Source organism: Triticum urartu, chromosome 3, assembly GCF_003073215.2.
Source record: "Triticum urartu cultivar G1812 chromosome 3, Tu2.1, whole genome shotgun sequence".
In the NCBI taxonomy this organism is placed as follows: domain Eukaryota; kingdom Viridiplantae; phylum Streptophyta; class Magnoliopsida; order Poales; family Poaceae; genus Triticum; species Triticum urartu.
Window position 1 is genome coordinate 700,013,078 of NC_053024.1, and position 17,313 is coordinate 700,030,390.

A 17,313-nucleotide genomic window follows, 5' to 3' on the forward strand; every position below is an offset into this window, starting at 1 on the left:
CTGCCAGGTCAGGGCCAACAAAGAGGTCCCCAGGAAAAAAATATCTGTTTTTTTGTCCCGAAACTTGTTTAATCGTGACAAATTAATGTGTGAGAATCATGTATGAGCCAGGGGACTACACCAGAAGTGGGGTGACGCCTAGCCAGGTATCTTTCCATAATCGAATATGAGAACCATTTCTAACTAAGAATCAAAGGACCTTGTTGCTAAAGAGTGTTCCATCTTGTTGCCTCTCTTGGGCAGTGAACAAAAGAGACTGATCCAGTCCTCTACGCTATAATGTGTGCCCTGATTCATCCAAAATCATCTCCCACTTCCATAAAGTTCATGGAGCAAGCAATCCAAATATTCCAGCCGCTTCCACCATTATTCAGAAAAAAGAACTGTTCTGTACTCTCCATCGACATTAGCAACAAAAAAATGGAAGAGATGAGACGAGGACGCTGGTCAGATATCAGCGAAATTTGTTTTACGGGTCTGCCAACGTGGAAACTTTTGTTTGGAAAAGAAAGAGCAGGGGACCCATCCAGTGAAATTCAGAGGGGTGAAGATTAACTAGAGATGGAAGGTTTCGTAAGCTTTATTATGATGTACTAGGTGTAGCATTTCTTGTGTGGTGTGACACACGTGTACAACGTTTCCGGCACGACCTGCCGCTTCGCGCCTTCTCAGACACACGTACCGGCACTGCCACTCGTCCACCTTCCCAGACAGACCCATCAGCTGGCTGGCTGGCGATCTGACGGGGCAAGTTGCATGGCGGCTGCATGAATGAAAAGCAAAGCAAAAGGTGTATCTTTCCCTCTGGCGTCCCGATCCATCAGACCGACCGACCGACCGATCACCCGGCAGTGCCGTTGCAGCCGTCCAGCTACACAACGCGTGTGTCTTACGTCCATTGTCGATGGCCGCCTCGGCCACGCGATTAGCCAGCATGCGTCGCTGTCCTCTTATTTTCCTTTTCCCCGTCGACGGCGACGTGGCTGGATCGTATCACGTCCATGTCGACCTCCTGACCTCGCCATGATCGGTCGGTGTGACATTCGAGACTGACCGGCGTTGTCTTGCAATGAATTCCTCTCGCTCCCGTCGGTCGCTTTCGTACGTACGTGCATCGGCGCAGAAGAAATATTGGCAAGCAGGTGTATTAGGCAATTTTGACTATTTTGACCTGTGGACGAAATCAATTCACAAAATGAACTGCCCGTGAAACTATTTCACAGCACTGACCCTTTTGTGTAGCACCCGTCACGCAGGCGCCACACCCTACGGTGCAGCGCCTAGCTTGCGGGCGTTGCACGCCAGTCCACCGTGGCGGTCCTTGGGCCCGCACCCAGCAGTGCAGCGCCTCCTAGCTAGGCGCCACACATGTAAATGTGTAGCGCCTAGCGTTCGGGCGCTGCACTGTGACTTATCCAGCGGCTGGGCCCCCCTCCCCCACTCCCCCCACCCCACACACCCCAACCCGAGTTTTGCCCCCTCTCCCACTCTCTCCCCCTCTCAAATCCTCTCCCAAAACTTGCAAATTTGAAGAATTTGTCCGTGGATTTCGAAGTCATACCCTCCCTCAAGGTAATCTTCTCCGATCCCTTGTTTTGATCCAAGTAATGCTAGTTTGGGAAACCCTAGTTTTGTTTGGATCTAGAGATTTGCATGGAGATGTGAGATCTTTGTTTGCCAATTTCCTATGATTAGCCTTTGTTAGTGCGTTAGGGTTATTCTTATGGGTGTTCTTATGTTGGTGCCAGGGTTATGGTTAGGGTTATTGTTAGGGTTATGGTTAGGGTTAGGGTTATGGTTAGGGTTATGATTAGGGTTAGGGTTGTTGTTTGATATATATGTATTAGGGTTTGTATTCCGTGTTAATCCTTAAATTAGTACTCATGGAAGCAATGTTACGATGTGTTGTTTGAATGCTTATAGGGATGGGAAGAACATGTGTGTTTGTTCATCATGGGGACAAAGACGCCTTCTTGAAAGGCAATATTGAACCGGATCCGGATGAGGTAGATATGTTGTTTGATAGTAGTCCTAGCTATGCGGAGTTCTTGCAACAAGTGAGGAAAGATTTGAATTGGATGGACCCTATTGATATCGTTGAGTTGGAGGGAAGGCATAATGTAGGTTTTGGAATGCACATCCGTTGGAAGACAATGCGTATCAACTCGGAGCAACGTTGGGTTGCATACAAGGAAACGGTGGCCGATTCACTTGACAAGGCTCTTGAGTTATTTGCAACGAAGAAGGTTGATTCAAATTTGCATTTGGACTTGAACCGGAAACCCTCCCCTTTGGTTGCTAGTAGCCCCCCACCCTTGAAGCGAGATGAAATTGTTGAACCTCTTTTGACCCAAGAAGTGAGGCCAACATTGAGCCCGTTTACAAACAACCAAGATGAAGCTTTGCAAGAGGACAATGATGAGTATGCAGACGATGACAATGAAGTTGATATCCATGACAACAATGTGGGTGATCTTGACAAATATCATTTGCAAGAGACAATGGACCATTCCATCCCTTTTTCCCGTGCATATGCATCGGATTCGGATGACGAAGGTCCCGATGAACAAGTTGATGAGGAGGGGTTCACGGTGAAGGAGGCCGAAGCTTTCGAGAAGGTATTCGGTCGGGATCACAAGACACCATTGTTCAAGGATGTTAGTCTCGCGGATGAAGCCGTTGTGGATGGTGGCAAATCTATATCTCTTGGGGTTAGGCCAAGCTCTCACCGTGATTTGGGAGACGACAAGAACCGGATTGGTAAAGGGTGTAAGTTCGAAACCTTCTTGGAATTGAAGATGTGGCTAGACAACTACTCGGTTACGCATTATCGTCCACACAAGGTGGTGCATTCGGACGTCAATGTGCGCTACACGGTTGCATGTGCATGTGAAGATGAAATATGTCCGTGGATTGTGCGTGCAAGACCATGGAAAGGAGGTCCCGCTTGGCACGTAGTGAGTTGTGTTCCAACTCACATGTGCTGAGGCAAAAGGGTGGATGGCAAGATTGTGTCCCAAGACCACAGACAACTCACGTCTGAGTTCATCGCTTACAGGCTCTCCAACTCAATATCCACACTTCCAACAATGAGCGTCCAACATGTCATTGACCTTGTGAAAGCCATATTTCATTACAAGGTGAAGTACGGCAAGGCATGGAAGGCGAAGCAAGCCGCATTTAAGATGTTGTATGGTACTTGGGAGGAAGCATACAACCGAATCCCTAGGTTGTTGTTAGCCATGGCCGCCACAAACCCGGGCATGGTTCATGTTGTCGAGCCTCATGGGCACCAAACAACGGTTTATGAAGGAAAGAAAGTCCGAGTATTTGGCCGTGCATTTTGGGCGTTCGAGCAATGCGTGAGGGCTTTCGAACACTGTAGGCCGGTCATCTCCATTGATGGCACGTTCTTGACCGGACAATACAAGGGCACCTTGTTGGTTGCGATAGCAAGTGATGCCAATAACCGGGTGTTGCCATTGGCATTTGCTTTGGTTGAGGCGGAGAACAATGACAACTGGGAGTGGTTTATGCGTCTTTTGAGGACGAAGGTGTTACCCGCTCAAAGGAAAATTTGTGTCATATCGGATCGGCATGCAGGAATTCTTAACGCAGTGGAGATTGACATTCCCGGGCATGCTCCATTGCACCATCGATGGTGCATGAGGCACTTTTGTTCGAACTTCTATAGGGCATGTGGCCTTAAGGAGTTGGCCGATGATCTTCAAGATTGTTGTCTTGCTTTCTCCGAGAAGCGGTTCGCCACTTTGTTGAACAAATTGCTCGCACACAAAAAACTTGATCACGGGGGTCAAGACTTTATGAATAGGCACATTCCCCACCGGAACAAGTGGGCACGTGCTTTTGATGAAGATGGCCGAAGATACGGTCAAATGACAAGCAATATGGCCGAATGCTTCAATAGGGTGCTCAAAGGTGCACGTGGATTACCTGTGACGGCAATAGTTCAATACACATTTGACAAGATGAATGCGTACTTTCTAAAGTACTCAATGGAAACTGATGCACAGATAGCGGGTGAGAACCCGCGCAAGTACAAGTACAAGTTCCCACCCAAGGTTGATGAATGGTTAGAATTTCAATCACGAAAGGCGGACTCAGAAGAAGCTATATTATATGACAACGAAGAGTGGAAGAAGTTTAGAGAGGAGGATGCAGCCAAGCTAAAGAAGAAAAAGGAAGAGGAGCTTGAGGAGAAGAGGAAGGAAGAAGAGAGAGCGTCAAATGCGATGCGCGCTAGGGAGCAAGCATTGGTGAGGAAATGTGAGGAGGCACACTAGAAGCGTCAAAAGGATTTTGAAGAAGGAACCATGAAGCTTTGGGCAATTGCAGCTGAAAAAAAAGAGAGGGAGGAAAAGATATTCATGGAGAGGGTGGTTAAGGAGGCCCACCTCATAAGGAAAAGGGAGGAGGAAGAGGAAGAAGAGAAGAAGAAGAAAAAGGGAAAGGGGCCTTGCTCTACGCAATAGAGCTATGTCATGAACTACTATCTCTCCTCTTCGATTTGGTTCTGATCTACTATGTGTCATGAAGTACTATGTATTATGAATTAGTATGTGTCGTGAAGTACTATGTGTCGTGAAGTACTATGTGTCACAGTTCTTTGCTTGCTATGTGTCGTGAGCTACTATCTCTCCTCATCGGAATATGTGTGCGTGTGCCAAAAATTTGCTAAGTACAGGTGCAACGCCTAGCTGCTGGGCATTGCACTGCACAGGTGATCTACTATGTGTCATGAAGTACTATGTATTATGAATTAGTATGTGTCGTGAAGTACTATGTGTCGTGAACTACTATGTGTCACAGTTCTTTGCTTGCTATGTGTCGTGAGCTACTATCTCTCCTCATCGGAATATGTGTGCGTGTGCCAAAAATTTGCTAAGTACAGGTGCAACGCCTAGCTGCTGGGCATTGCACTGCACAGTGTGGCGCCTCAGCGCTAGGCGTCACACTGTATAGTGCAGCGCCTAGAGCTGAGGCGTTGGACACATGGACTGAGCTGACCAGAGAGCAAACACTCTGGTTGCAAGCTACAGCCACTGCAGCGCCTAGCACCGAGGTGCCACACTGTACAGTGCAACGCCCAGCAGCTAGGCGTTGCACTGTAGAGTGTGGCGCCTCGGTGCTAGGCGCTGCAGTGGCTGTAGCTTGCAACCAGAGCTCTCTGGTTAGCTCAGTCCATGTGTGCAACGCCTCGGCTCTAGGCGTCACACTGTAGCTTACAAACAGAAAGTTTGCTCTCTGTTTAGCTCAGTCCATGTGTCCAACGCCTCAGCTCTAGGCGCTGCACTATACAATCATTATCAGGTAGAGATGAGGAAGGGAGAGGGGGACTTGGTGCACCCAGAGGGTGATTGTCATGGTTCAGAGTTCAATGTGGTTGAGCAGGGAGTTGAGGTCACCCTCGAGGATCCAGACCAGTTCAAACATGTCGAGACTGCCAATGTGAATGATCAAGATGAGGGCTTTAATGGTGAAGCTAATGAAGATCAAGTTCAAGATTATTAAGACAACAAGTGCAACATAGAGGACCAAGTTCAACATTGCTAAGACATCAACTCCAAGTTCAACATAACTAAGACATACAAAGAGGATCAAGTTCAACATAGAGCTACCACAAATAAAGGACTATGGCTGGTTCCTAAGAAGAGCTAGTTCCTTGAGCGCTTTTTGGCTGCTCCCCCCCTCTTGCTGGCTAACTTCTTGACCTTCCTAAATAGTCATCCAAAGCCGCCGTCCGCGAGGTGCCGACCGTCCTTTTGCCTCTTTCGGTGAAGTCTTCAGGTGTGTACTTGTTGATTCCCTTTCTAGGCTTTAGTATGTATGCAGACCTAACCTGGTACGCCCCCAAGGTCATATCATCATCAGCAACCTATGCATCAACAAAAGATATGGAAAAACCGTGTGTGAGGATATAGTTAGCAATGCATCAACAATTGGATATATATGCTCATGCCATACCTCTTGGGTGACCACACCCACATCCTCATCCTCCAAATGATCATCATGGCTCTGGACCGAAGCGGGATCTGATGGTGTCGCCGACCTAGACCGTTCTGGTGATACATACTCGGGGTCACGACAACCAAAAAGGTTTGATAGCCGCCTTAACTTTTGGCCCTGGCGCTGCAACATGTACAAGTGAATGAGACATCGAACGTAGCAACACATGTTAAGTGATAGTTTGAAGGAGATGTGAACCTTGATGAATGCTCGAAGTGCACCTTCTCCATCGCTTTTGCCAGCCAGGGTTGTTTCAAGAATAGTCTCGGTCTCATCAGCTGCTTTCTTGATCTGGGCACGCTATGAACAGAAATGGTATTAACGTGTTAGGCAAGCGAAGATGTGAATAGTGTGAATGAAAAGCAAAGAGGGCAAATACCACAAAGTTCATCATTGGAGCTGAAGGGATCACTGAGTTGCCTTTCCTGACTAATGCGTTGTACTGGTGTTGGGCTACCTCATCAAAAACAGTGGGTTCTTCCAAAATCTCCTCAGCATACGCCGGCTTGCATACCTCCACACGGGTACTTGCAAGAAACCATGTGAGATAGTTGTTGAATGCTACAGGGCAGTGCTCACGAAGCTGGACTCCTTTTCCAGCCCTAGCTTGCTCCACACTAAGCACAAACTGTACGACATACTTTCTGTGATGCTTGGCCCAATCCTTAATCTTCCGCTGCCTTTTCCTATCCAACCTGCAAGTTAGAAACATAATATTAGTAGCATCGAAACCGCCGAGAAGCTGCTAAGTACTCAAGGTTAATTATATCTTACGCGTGTAGCAACTTGTCCGTGTCCTCCCACTCCGGCGGATGTGCCTGGAACAAACCAAACTGACGGCGCACTCGATGTGGGAGGTGAAGCTCAACCGCCCAGTTGCATATGAGTGGGCACCGCATACGCCAGAGATCCCTATCCCTAGTGCACATCGGATTCAGCCTGAACTCTAAAGGGTCACCAAAACTATCTCCTGTTCCATACGGCTCCCATATCACCTGCAAAATGGGATAGAATGCAAAATTGATATCGAGTTGCAATAGAAGCATCATAATCACTTATGCCATGTCAATTCACCTGCTCAGGCGTGATCGCGTCAAGCTCACTCTGGTACAACTTGTACATGACCGAGGGATCATCTGTCGTCTCATTTATCACATCCCACTTGTAAGCCCAAGTGGGTAGCCGTAGTAGGTCGCCTTTGTCGTCCCAATCATCGTACTTCACCTTCTTCGGACGTCCAACCGGCAAACGCTCCCAGCTCCATATGGAAAGTGCGAGCAAACAACCACCAATACCTCAAGATGACCTACAACAGGCTTCGTCCAACTGCACATAAAAGAGAACATGGTTCAATTAAGAGCAAGATCGCATTCATAATGTAGCAATGAAGTGAAAAAGAAACAACTTCATACCTGTCTATACAAGTAAGCCAGTGTCGCCGAACCCCAACTCCATTTGCTATCGAAGACGGTCAACGCCTTCAGCCACATCCATGGAGCATTCTTGCCTGTGCCATCAGCAAACATAGTCCTGGATATCACATACCACATGTAGACACGAGCATATATCTTGACCGTGTCCTCATCAGCTTCCGGTGGGCAAGTACCAAAGTGCTCAGTAATCCACGTGAAAGTAGCACCGGCTGCGACTCTTTCCTTCTTCTTGTTTTCTGCTGCTGGTTCCGGAGGCTCCGGAGGAACCATACCGATAAGGGCATGCATCTGCGCGCGCCACCCATCGGAGTCGGTGCTCATACATAGAGGATTCCCATCGATAGGAAGACCGGTGATCATAGCAATATCCTGGAGCGTCACTGTCATCTCCCCGGTCCGTAGATGGAAACTATGTGTCTCCGGCCGCCAATGATCAATAAGCGCGGTGAGTGCTGGAGCATTGTTGGGTGGCGTCAACCGTCTGACCATATGAATGAAAGGGAGAAGTCCTGTCTCCCTTACATACGATGTGTATCGCTCATCATGGCGCATCCACCCAAGGGTGACCCCGTGAGAACGAAGCTTCAAAGGTGCAAGCGCCTACAAACAAACAATTCATAACATTACATATGGGGCATTTGTGTTTGAAATAAATACGAAATTCATAAAACAGGCCACTTTCATTATTACCCGCTGCTCCACCGCCATAGCGTACGACCGGTGTTGTTTGTCCCAGTGATCATCGAGAAGCCAAACCATCCTAACAATTTTGAAAGAAAGCTTTCTTGTCAACACGAATATCTTTTCAATACAAATAAACTAAAGTACGCCTACTAGATGCAAAATACAAAGCATATGTATCCAAACCATTCTTGCCAATACAAATGTAATTTCAATAAACTAAACTAAGCCTACCTCATGCAAGATTCAATACAAATATCTTTTCCATATAAATAAAATGTCAACCTATGTATCCAAACTATATAAATAACATGTCAACCTATGTATCCAAACCACATTCTAGTCTAACAAGGGTTCCCCAAATCGAATACATGCAAGATTCAAACAAAAATTCCCTAAATCTAATACACACAAGATTCAAACAAGGGTTCCTCAAATCTCCGAAATAGCATACATTCTATGGATAGAAAGAAGGGGATCGGAGAAAAGTACCTTCTAGGATGGATTGGTGAAGGAATCCACGGGCCAAATCGTCAGATTTGATGATTTTTTAAGAGGGGATTGAGAGGGGGAGAGGAGGAAGCCGCCGGCCGCCTGTTCTGTAACTCCTCTGGAACGAATGGGTGGGGTGGGGGGGGCAGCGGGCGGCTGGCATCTAAGTCACAGTGGAGCGCCTACGGGCCGGGCGCTGCACATTACGGTGCAGCGCCTAGCTCTGAGATGCTGCACTGCTGGGTGCGGGCCCAAGGGCTGCCACGATGGACTGGCGTGCAACGCCCCCGAGCTAGGCGCTGCACCGTAGGGTATGGCGCCTGCGTGGCGGGCGCTACACAAAAGGGTCAGTGCTGTGAAATAGTTTCACGGGCAGTTCATTTTGTGAATTGATTTCGTCCACAGGTCAAAATAGTCAAAATTCCCGGTGGATTACTCGTCCCTTGCTGCTCGGAAAGACCGAGGATGACCGCTGGTGATCTCTGCCACCATCGTGGCGCCGTCGATCGTCACGTCAATCTCCACGAGACGCCATGCATGATGCGTGGTGTAGTGTCATGAGATCGTGTTCCGTGACGTACACACGTCGATCGGTCAGATTTATTATAGGATCTGTTTAGGACACATCTAGGTGACATAATTATATCATATCTAAACTGACGTTCATTTTGTTTGTCGTTTATTTTTTCTTAGTTTTATCTCTTGTTGTTGTATTATATATTTATGGGAGGTTAGATGTGACATCCTTAAATAGCATCTAGATATTAATTACACAAACTGTTTATTATCGGGTCTGCTCATCCCTTGCTGCTGCCATATACTCAATCGAATTATACAAACCTTTTTTTTTGTTATATAAAGTATCATTTTGAGTTTACGTAAGCGCCTCATTGACTGGAGTGAGCGTTACATGTCTTCTGGGAGTAAGGAGATATTAATTAAGTCTGTGGTACAGGCAATACCGACATATGTTATGAGTGTGTTCAAATTACCAGTACAGGCAATACCTTGATCACCATTGTAGCATCGTTGTCGTCTCGCCCATCTTATGCTTCCACGACTATCGCTACCGCTTAGTGATAAAGTAAAGCATTACAGCGCATTGCATTGCATACAATAAAGCGACAACCATATGGCTCCTGTCAGTTGCCGATAACTCTTTTACAAAACATGATCATCTCATACAATAAAATTTAGCATCATGTCTTGACTATATCACATCACAACATGCCCTACAAAAACAAGTTAGACGTCCTCTACTCTGTTGTTGCAAGTTTTACGTGGCGGCTACGGGCTTAGCAAGAACCGTTCTTATCTACGCATCAAAACCACAACGATATTTTGTCAGGTTGGTGCTGTTTTAACCTTCGCAAGGACCGGGCGTAACCACACTTGGTTCAACTAAAGTTGGAGAAACTGACACCCGCTAGCCACCTGTGTGCAAAGCACACCGGTAGAACCAGTCTCGCGTAAGCATACACGTAATGTCGTTCCGGACCGCTTCATCCAACAATACCGCCGAACCAAAGTATGACATGCTGGTAAGCAGTATGACTTATATCGCCCACAACTCACTTGTGTTCTACTCGTGCACAACATCAACGCATAAAACCTAGGCTCGGATGCCACTGTTTGGGAAACGTAGTAATTTCAAAAAAATTCCTACGCACACGCAAGATTATGGTGATGCATAGCAACGAGAGGGAAGAGTGTTGTCCACGTACCCTCGTAGACCGAAAGCGGAAGCGTTAGCACAACGCGGTTGATGTAGTCGTACGTCTTCACGATCCGACCGATTCAAGTACCAAACGCACGGCACCTCCGAGTTCAGCACACGTTCAGCTCGATGACGTCCCGCGAACGCCGATCCAGCAGAGCTTCACGGGAGTGTTCCGTCAGCACGACGGCGTGGTGACGGTGATGATGTTGCTACCGACGCAGGGCTTCGCCTAAGCACCGCTACGATATGACCGAGGTGGAATATGGTGGAGGGGGGCACCGCACACGGCTGGAAGAGATCAACTGATCAACTTGTGTGTCTAGAGGTGCCCCCCTGCCCCTGTACATAAAGGAGCAAGGGGGGAGGCCGGCCGACCCTCTATGGGCACGCCAGGAGGAGGAGTCCTCCTCCTAGTAGGAGTAGGACTCCCCTTTCCTACTCCTACTAGGAGGAGGAAAGGAAGGAGGAGAAGGAGAAGGACGGAGAAGGAGGAAAAGGAGGAAAGGGGGGCCGGCCCCTAGTCCAATTCGGTTTTGGCTAGGGGGGTCGCGCGCCCTGCCTCCTCTCTTCCACCACTTGGGCCATGAGGCCCATTACTTCTTCCTCGCATTCCCGTAACTCCCCAGTATCTCCGAAAATACCCGAATCACTCGGAACATTTCCGATGTCCGAATATAGTCGTCCAATATATCGATCTTTACGTCTCGACCATTTCAAGACTTCTCGTCATGTCCCCGATCTCATCCGGGACTCCGAACTACCTTCGGTACATCAAATCACATAAACTCATAATACAATCGTCACCGAAACTTTAAGCGTGCGGACCCTACGGGTTCGAGAACTATGTAGACATGACCGAGACATATCTCCGGTCAATAACCAATAGCGGAAACTGGATGCTCATATTGGCTGCCACATATTCTACGAAGATCTTTATCGGTCAGACCGCATAACAACATACGTTGTTCACTTTGTCATCGATATGTTACTTGCCCGAGATTCGATCATTGGTATCTCAATACCTACACTAGTGCAGAACCGGGCAATAGCACCGGTTCGTAAGGCCATTTAGTGCCAGTTTGGTAACCGGCGCTAAAGTGTAGGCACTTAAGGCCCCCCCTTTAGTACCGGTTCAGCATGAACCGGTGCTAAAGGGCAACCACGTGGCACGAGCCAGCTTCGGGGGCAGGGAGCCCTTTAGTACCGGTTGGTGTCACCAACCGGTATTAAACGATTGGGGGGGGGGGGTTTTGGGTTTATGATTTCTTTTTCATTTAATTTTGTGTTTTCCATTTAATTGTTTTTCGTTTGCTGGTATTTTACGATACTACATATTGTACACATTATGCATATATATAAATAGAATTTCTACTATAACCGATCATAATATATATATATATATCATTGAATGTCTCACAACCACCATTAATTAATTCACACATATATACACACATGTATATATGTATATACATACAATTTCTTCTAATTGGTGCCTTCGGAGCCAGTGGCATTAGCCTAATTGGTGCCTTTGGAGCACGATAACAATTGGAAGTGGTTCATGGGGGCGGTAGCGGGTAATAGTATTCTCCTTTGGGATCTATGACCTGGTCGAGCAAAAATCCCGCTATTTCCTTTTGAATTGCTTCTATGCGCTCCTCTGTTAGGAGCTTCTCCCGCACCTCTTTGAACTGTTAAGAATGATATCAATATGCATGTGTATTAGTTGTGTGACTAGATATCGATAATGGTGTAAAAATTGTGAATAGTGTTCTGACAAACGTACCCACTCCTGTCTTTGAGATTTGCTCCTTTCGGACGCCATCATGCGAATGTTCTCGCAAACGTAGTATGCACACAGATTATTCCCCGGCGCCTGCTTCAGGGCCTTTACGAGAATGGAATTTGATCAGATAATAATTAATCAAGCATGATAATTAAAGAGATGGTAGCTTGCTAGTACTACTTAATTACTTACCTAGGGTTGATACCATTTCAGATTTTGTTTCCATGGGCCTGGAGTGACCCTGATGAACTTTGCCCAAGCCCTGCCCGCCGACAAAGAAAATGAATAAATGGGTTATTAAATAGTTATTATCAGGAAATGACGAACTAATTAAATAGGCCGAGATATAGTTAATAATGATTGAAATTACCGGTTGACTATCCCCTTCACGATAGTGTAGTCACTTGCTTTCTTAACTAGTGAGTCTAGTACTTCAACTGTTCTTTCATCAACTTTAATGATTAACAAGATCCAGTGAAATCTGCATGCACACACGTTTGCATGTCTTAATTAAGCGGGCATAAGCAAAAACATGTAGCTAGCTAGTAGGCAAAAACAGAATTTGTAGTACAAGACAATGTGACTCACTCGAAGTTGTAAGGAAGTAGTATATCTTCATTGTATTTGAGGTATTTGAAGAACTCTAGCATGCTTTCCTCTACACTTTTTTCGTAATATGAATCTATTTTCCATGTGTATTCATTAATGGTATTTGGGTCAACGAACCCAATGCCATAGCGTCCATCTTTTTTCATTTCATAAATCTTCATCCTGCATAATACAACAGAAAAGAATATAGTGAGGATAATTATAGGTAATGACTGGTCAAAATGATCACTACAGCTAGCTTGAGACTTAAATTACAGAAAGAAATCACTTATAGACAATAGCAATTGACGATAGATTTGTCGAGTGCGTCTTGATTGTATAGCTGAAATAGTTCTGAATACTCAACGGTCCACTAGTAGAAAAAGGGTCAAACGTGAAGCACATTAGTGCCGGTTTGTATTTGAGCCAACACTAATGTATACATTAGTGCCGGTTCCAACGGCTAGCCGGGCCGCTTTCATTAGTACCGGTTCGTGGCGAACCTTTAGCACCGGTTCGTGCCACGAACTGGTACTAATGAGAGTGGTGGTAGGATGTTGTCAGACTGGGGCCCCTCCAGCCCCTTTAGTACCGGTTCTTGGCACGAACCGGTACTAAAGGTCGTCCTACATAAACCCTTCGTCCACCCGAGCTCGCTCTGTTCTTCCCCTTTCCCCTCTCCTCTCTGTTCTTCCCCTCTTCCTCTCGAGCTCATCACACATTTTGCCCAAAATTTGTCAAGATTTGAAGGCCCCATCCATTCAAATGATCACAAAGGTTAGCAACTTTGTCCTTTCATCTCTCATTGTTAGATTAGCTCTTGCAATGCTTTATATAGTGATTAATTTGTGAGTTTAGTAATTTGGGAGGATATATATATGTGCTAGTATTTGATTTATATGCAATTTGAGGTCAAAAATAACACTCAGTTTGCATATGTAGGTGTGGTTCACTTAGTGCCATCTAAATCTCCGTCGTAACCACCGTCGATCGCCTGCACCGTCCCGTTGCCGGCACCACCTTGTGGTGAGCCTCTTGTTCATGACATTTTATATAAAAATTGATGTTTGTGTGATTTGGATATATAGTTACTCGTATAATTATCTTATCCGTACGTTGTTTGTTATACATATAGTGCCATGGTTTTGACATCCGTCCCCGTCGGCCCTCGTCCTTGTTATGATTCGGATGTGGTATATATATTCTCTTTTAAAACTAGTTGCATTTCGTGTTTATGACAAATTATGCCCATCAAGTTGACATAGAAATTTTTTCTAGGAGGTATGTGAACCGGAAATTCCAACCGACCCTATTGTCGAGAGGTTAAATTTAGTTGAAAGAGAAAACGAGTACTTGAAAGAAAAATTGAAAAGAATTGAGGGGGAGAAGATGGAATTGGAGTTGCATGTTGCCGATGTCGTCGATGATCACAAGATCAAGATGGAGAAAATGCACTTGAAGATTAGAAAGATTAGAAAATATGCCATCGATAGTGAGGCTTGGTATCATTATGCTGTTGGATCCATTGTTACCTTAGCTGTGATCTTGATCGCATTTGTTGTTGCATTTAAATGCTTTAGCTAGAGAGTTATTTGTTTGTTGCATTTAAGTGTTGTATGAACTTTATGTATGAATTTGTATTAATTTGGTCTATTCGGTGTTGTGTAATGAAGATGAGCCGACAATGGATGTACGATGACCGATGCTCTCCCAAGTTCGTTGAGGGCGTGCATACTTTTCTGCTTGCGGCTGAGGCAAACAAGCGGGCGGATGGTTTTATGCCTTGTCCATGTGCTGGCTGTAAGAATGGTCACAATTACTCTACGTCAAGAACCATTCACGTCCACCTGTTTAAGTCCGGTTTCATGCCCCACTATAATGTTTGGACCAAGCACTGAGAAAGAGGGGTTATGATGGAAGACAATGAAGAATAAGAGGACGACGACAGCTATCCTGGCCATGGGTTCCCTGAATACGATGATACAACAATGGGGGAAGAAGCTGAGCCGGTAATGCGGGAAGAAGCTGAGCCGGCAATGCGGGAAGAAGCTGAAGAAGAGGCATCAGATGAGCCCGTTGATGATCTAGGTCGGGCCATTGCCGATGCAAAGAGAAACTGCGCAAGTGATTTGGAGAAGAAGAAGTTGCAGCGCATGTTAGAGGATCACAAAAAATTGTTGTACCTGAATTTCGTAGGTGACAAGAAAAAGCTAGGCACCACACTGGAATTGCTGCAATGGAAGGCAGAGAATGGTGTATTTGACAAGGGATTTGGAAAGTTGCTGGTAATGATAAAGGATATGCTTCCAAAGGACAAAGAATTACTCGAGAGTATGTACGAAGCAAAGAAGGTTGTCTGCCCTCTAGGGTTAGAGGTGCAGAAGATACATGCATGCCCTAATGATTGCATCCTCTACCGCGGTGAGTACGAGGATTTGAACGCTTGCCCGGTATGTGGTGCATTGCGCTATAAGATCAGCCGCGATGACCCTGGTGATGTCGAGGGCGAGCGCCCCAGGAAGAAGATTCCTGCCAAGGTGATGTGGTATGCTCCTATAATACCACGGTTGAAACGTTTGTTCCAAAACAAAGAGCATGCCAAGGCGATGCGATGGCACAGAGAAGACCGTAAGAAAGACGGAAAGTTGAGAGTACCCGCTGACGGGTCGCAGTGGAGAAAAATCGAAAAAAAGTACGGGAAGGAGTTTGCGGATGACGCAAGGAGCGTATGGTTTGGTCTAAGTGCAGATGGCATTAATCCTTTTGGGGAGCAGAGCAGCAACCATAGCACCTGGCCTGTGACTCTATGTTTGTATAACCTTCCTCCTTGGTTGTGCATGAAGCGGAAGTTCATTATGATGCCAGTGCTCATCCAAGGCCCTAAGCAACCCGGCAACGACATTGATGTGTACCTAAGGCCATTAGTTGAAGAACTCTTACAACTGTGGAATGGAACAGGTGTACGTGCGTGGGATGAGCACATGGGGGAAGAATTTGACCTAAAGGCGTTGCTGTTCGTGACCATCAATGATTGGCCTGCTCTCAGTAACCTTTCAGGACAGACAAACAAGGGATACCGCGCATGCACGCACTGTTTGGACGATACCGACAGTATATATTTGGCTAATTGTAAGAAGAATGTGTACCTGGGACATCGTCGATTTCTTCCGAGCAGGCATCCTGTAAGAAAGAAAGGCAAGCATTTCAAAGGTGAGGCGGATCACCGGACGAAGCCTCGCCATCGTACTGGTGCTAATGTACATGATATGGTCAAGGATTTGAAGGTGGTATTTGGAAAGAGTCCTGGTGGACAACCTTTTCGGAATGACGCTGACGGACACGCACCCATGTGGAAGAAGAAATCTATATTTTGGGACCTGCCCTACTGGAAAGACCTAGAGGTCCGCTCCGCAATCGACATGATGCACGTGACGAAGAATCTTTGTGTGACCCTGCTTGGCTTCTTGGGCGTGTATGGGAAGACAAAAGATACACTTGAGGCATGAGAGGACTAGCAACGTATGCACGGAAAAGACGGCATACATCAGGGTCATGCAAGCTACGCTCTTACCAAAGAAGAGAAGGAAATCTTCTTTGAATGCCTGCTTAGTATTAAGGTACCGTTTGGCTTCTCGTCGAATATAAAGGGAATAATAAACATGGTAGAGGAAAAGTTCCAGAACCTAAAGTCTCATGACTGCCACGTGATTATGACGCAACTGCTTCCGGTTGCATTGAGGGGGCTTCTACCGGAAAACGTTTGATTAGCTATTGTGAAGCTATGTGCATTTCTCAATGCAATCTCTCAGAAGGTAATCGATCCAGAAATCATACCAACGTTAGAGAATGAGTTGGTGCAATGTCTTGTCAGTTTCGAGTTGGTGTTCCCACCATCCTTCTTCAACATCATGACGCACGTCCTAGTTTACCTATGCGAAGAGATTAACGTTTTGGGTCCTGTATTTCTACACAATATGTTCCCCTTTGAGAGGTTCATGGGAGTCTTAAAGAAATATGTTCATAACCGTGCTAGGCCAGAAGGAAGCATCTCCAAGGGCCGTCAAAATGAGGAGGTCATTGAGTTTTGTATTGAGTTTATTCCTGACCTTAAGCCGATTGGTGTTCCTGAATCGCGGCATAAGGGCAGACTGGATAGAAAAGGCACGCTAGGAGGGGAACAAATAATATGTATGGACGGACATTCTCTCACTGAAGCACACTACACAGTTCTACAGAATTCCGCCTTGGTGGCTCCGTATATGGATGAACACAAGAATTTGCTACGCTCCAAACACCCGGAGCGGTCTGATGACTGGATTACACGTGAACAAACCAGGAGTTTCGTCAGCTGGTTGCAGACACGTACCATGCATGACACCTCTATTGAAGATGACCTGTACTTGCTGTCCCGGTTACCATCTTTGAATATAATGACTTTCAAAGGGTACGAGATAAATGGTAATACATTTTACACGATCGCCCAAGATAAGAAGAGCACCAACCAAAACAGTGATGTCCGCTTTGATGCAGAAACCAAGATGGGAAAGGAAACATATTATGGTTATATACAGGACATATGGGAACTTGAC

The 17,313-nt window shown here is 46.1% G+C and overlaps 1 protein-coding gene across 1 annotated transcript; it reads right to left on the bottom strand.

Annotated features, from left to right (window-relative positions):
* Window positions 1-7,323: 7,323 nt before the first annotated feature.
* Window positions 7,324-8,168, bottom strand: LOC125547220 (protein MAIN-LIKE 1-like). Its single transcript, XM_048711184.1, has 3 exons — window positions 8,151-8,168; window positions 7,440-8,060; window positions 7,324-7,353 (listed from the first exon to the last, which is right to left on the bottom strand). Exons 1-3 carry the CDS (start codon window positions 8,166-8,168, stop codon window positions 7,324-7,326), a joined length of 669 nt encoding a protein of 222 aa, XP_048567141.1.
* Window positions 8,169-17,313: the final 9,145 nt, after the last annotated feature.